Source organism: Gavialis gangeticus, unplaced genomic scaffold, assembly GCF_001723915.1.
Source record: "Gavialis gangeticus isolate Ggan-Ray unplaced genomic scaffold, GavGan_comp1, whole genome shotgun sequence".
Classification (NCBI taxonomy): domain Eukaryota; kingdom Metazoa; phylum Chordata; order Crocodylia; family Gavialidae; genus Gavialis; species Gavialis gangeticus.
In genome coordinates this window covers 61,616,120-61,619,810 of record NW_017728994.1, presented here as the reverse complement: position 1 = coordinate 61,619,810, position 3,691 = coordinate 61,616,120, and the positions used below count along the sequence as shown (strand labels likewise).

At 50.3% G+C, this 3,691-nt stretch overlaps 1 protein-coding gene across 1 annotated transcript in view; it reads left to right on the top strand.

The window, feature by feature from the left end:
* CACUL1 (CDK2 associated cullin domain 1) overlaps positions 1–3,691 on the top strand; it is a 113,219-nt gene that overhangs the window by 311 nt on the left and 109,217 nt on the right. Inside the window, exon 1 of the mRNA XM_019502903.1 lies at positions 1–91. This exon is cut by the window's left edge and continues 311 nt beyond it. Coding sequence (XP_019358448.1) covers positions 1–91 — 91 coding nt within the window. The remainder of the gene's footprint in view (positions 92–3,691) is intronic.

Sequence of the window (3,691 nt, the reverse complement as noted above, 5' to 3'; positions counted from 1 at the left end):
GAGTCCAACGGGCTGCTCAAGGCCTGCGACGCGGCCTCCAAGGCGGGCGCCGCCGCCGCCATCAGCATCAACACGTCCGCCTCCAAGTTCCGTGAGTGCCCCTGCCCCGGGTGCGCCCCGCCGCCTGCCCTGCCCTGCGAGCCACAAGGCCCCGCAGACAAGCCTGCCCAGCTGCCACACCTCCCCCGCCCCGCCCCCGCCGGGCCTGGACTCGGCCTGCGTGGCCGGGTGCCGGCTTGGAGGCAGGCTGGAAACTGGAAGAGCGGGTTGGGTCGGGTCGGCCTTTCTGGAGGGAGCCCAGCGCGCCGGGGTAGTCCCTGTTTGGGTTTGGGCGGGTGCGCTGGTATAGTCCCTGTTTGGGCATGGAGTGGGGCATGCTGGGGTAATCCCCAGTTGAGTTTGGGGGGCTGGCCGGGGTAATCCCTTTTCGGTTTGGGAGGTGTGCTGGTATAGTCCCTGTTTGGGCGTGGAGGGGGTGTGCTGGGGTAGTCCCTGTTTGGGTTTGGGGGATGCGCCAGTCCCTGTTTGGGCATGGAGGGGGGTGCGCCAGTATAGCACCTGGTTGGGTGTGGAGAGGTGTGCTGATATAGGTGCAGGGGAGCGCGCCGGGGTAGTCCCCGGTTGGGCGTGGAGGGGGGTGTGCCAGTATAGCCCCTGGTTGGGTGTGGAGAGGTGTGCTGGTATAGGTGCCAGGGGGTGCACCGGGGTAGTCCCTGGTTGGGTGTGGAGGGGGGTGCGCTGGGGTAGTCCCCAGCTGGGCGTGGAGCTGCTTTTGGAGACCGCGCTTAAGAAACAGAAGTTAGTTTGTTAGGGGGGACGTGTCTTTGCCTGCTGCAAGTGGAAAACATGGGCTCCGGAAAGGGAAAGGAGTGTGTGCGACAGTCTGGTTAGAGTTGGGAAGGTGGCTTCGCATCCAATGGCGCATAATACCCTCGGAGGTTTGGGGGTGTATTGTGGTAGGCCCAGATGCATGCAAAGGAATGCAAGGAACTGCACACTTGGTCTGAGCCCAAAGGCTGAGATCAAGGAAAGGAAAGCAATGAGTCTGTTCTATAGTTCTTTTATCACATTATTGTTTTAACACAGAAACTAGTAGTAATAACTGCTAGCAGTAATTTAGTCCTTCTTAAAATTTAGCCACATATAAAATCTATGAAATAAATCAGTACCAACCCTATCTGAGTGGGAGGAAAACCTTTGTTTGGAGTGGCTCATCTTGTGGTCTAGTAGAGAGAAAAAGTTGATACTTTTAACATGTCATATACTTAATATTAAAGTGAAAGTCTGGTAAAGGTGCAGGATTAAAACAGGGGTGGGCAAAATACAGCCCTCAGGCTGCATCTGGCCCATGGCAGGTCCCTCAGACTCGCCTGGCCCAGGCACCATCTGGCTATGGCGCGTCTTGCCGTCCCCTGGGCATGCAGTGGGGCTGGGGTGGCTCCACAGTTGGACTGCCTTTTTAGGCAGCCCAGGTGGTGGTGGTGGCTCCTTCCGGCTGCTGCCAGCCCCAGCCCCAGCCCCATGGGTACCTGTGCTGTGCAGCCTTGAACCCTTGCGCCCTGCTCTTGCTCTGGGCTTGCCTGCCTGGGCTCAGCAGCAGCAGTGCAGGGGGGAAAGTGCCCCCCTGGTGCTGCTGGTGCTTCCTGGCATAGCCGTCTGGAGCCCAGCCCATGCCATGCTGGGCTGCCCTGTCTGCTGTGTTCTGCCACTGTGCTTGGCAGCCCAGAGGTGGTGGTGATGTGGAGTAGATGCAGGGCAACCTGGCTCAGGCTCTGGGTGGCTACACTAGGAAGCGCTGGGTCTGGTGAGGGCGCTCCCCCCACAGTATACAAGAGTAAGACTTCATTTTGAGCTATTATACAATCACATCTATATACACAACAAAACACGCACAAATCAGGACAAAAATATTTTTAAAAATAAAATTAAAATATGCTATTGTCAGTGTTTGATTTTTAGTATATAATGATTTGGCTTTTTTTCCAGTTCCAAGATGGCAAACCCCCTTCTCAAAAGGAGTACTTTGGGGGGGGACAAGAGAAGGGACATCCCATGTCAAAGGTCAGGGGTTAGAAGGTGGGACTTCTGGTCCCAAGACTGTGACCAGGGGGTGGGGCACCAGTTAAGGGGTGGGGCTAACCTTGCAACAGCTTGCCAAAACTTGTTAAGCAGCCCTCCAGCGAAAATAATTGCCCACCCTGAATTAAAATTAGGCTTGTTAATGCATTTCATATTATCCTTCTGATGCTTTGAAAATATGTGGAAGGAGTTCTGTGATACAATCTGAATGATAACTCCCCAAATAAATAACTGTAAGCCATTAGAAATTTATACTTGTCTAACCTAAATTATTAACGAATTGTCTACATTGCTGATTATGGCCTGCTTGTGGGGGAAAATGTAGATTCAAACTCCATTTTGCACACCCCATATGGTTGTAAACTGTATGCACTTTGGGTTTTGCCCTCCTTGCAGAGGACGTTCATTGAATTTGCTCAATTTAAGTCCTTGTGTAGTTCAGACAGCACACACAGGTGTCAGGAATACTGCTGTGTGTCAAGTTTAAACCAGTTTTTACATGCATTTCACTTGAATAGAAAAGGGGCTTGCATTTTACTTTTGCTAACTCCTTCTGAGTACAGAATAGGGAAATGGTGAAATAAATTCAACCGCAAAGCGGATCTGTAACTGCTGCATCATGCTAACACTTTCAGGGGTAAAAGTCACTGGAGAGCCTTTTAACTTTCTGTATTTCCTGTTTTAAAACACTAACATGGTAAATAGATATTTCATGAAAAACTGCATTTCTTAGAGGCAGAGTCCTTATATGGAGCATGATAGAGAGAAGAGGGTCTTAAAACGCTTGTGAAAAGAAAAAATATTTATTTATCGTAAGTAAATTAGACTATAGACTGTAGGAGAAGACTAGAGTACCTTTTTTTTAAAAAAAAAACAAAACTGATTGGCCAAAAATCTCGTGTCCCAGCTGTACCTGGGTAGTATACATTTGTATGATGGTACCTGTGAGGCAGTGCAAATCAAGGTGGAATTCTTTTAGCCATGCTCAATTATTGCCCAAAGTATGACTTGTTCCAGCTAACTGTTCCTGTATCTAGTAACACAGCCGACTGCTCAGTCATTAGGGTGTTGGCAAGAGCAGAAGGCTTTTTTGGAACTGATAGGAAAGCTGTTTAAGAACTTAAGCTTCCACATTGCTTTAGGCTTGCATTGGGTATCTTACTACATTTTCAGTAAGGTTTGTGTGTGCTGTATGGAGGGCAATGAAAATGGTTAGCTGTGGAGCCACCTCAGCCCTGCTATGTGCTCAGGGGGGGCAGGGTGTGCCATGGATGGATTGTGCCTGGGCCAGGGGATGAGGGACCTGCTGTGAACCAGATCTGGCCCACGGGCTGTAGTTAGTCCACCCCTGGCATGGAAGATCATATTAAGCATCTCTGTGATGCTTAGTTTCAGTTCTCAACCTTGTGGGTTTGTGTCTCCAGAGATCATAGGTAGGCAAGGTTCTTTGGGTAGATGTGATATCTTTTATTAGACCAACTAAATAGTTGGAAAAACTGTTCTTTGCAAGCTTTCGGGCATAAATTCCCTTCTTCAGGCATAGGGAGAGTTTGTTGTCTCCAGAGAGAACATCCTTGTTAACAGCCAGAGCTGTCCCTGGTGGGGGGGGGGG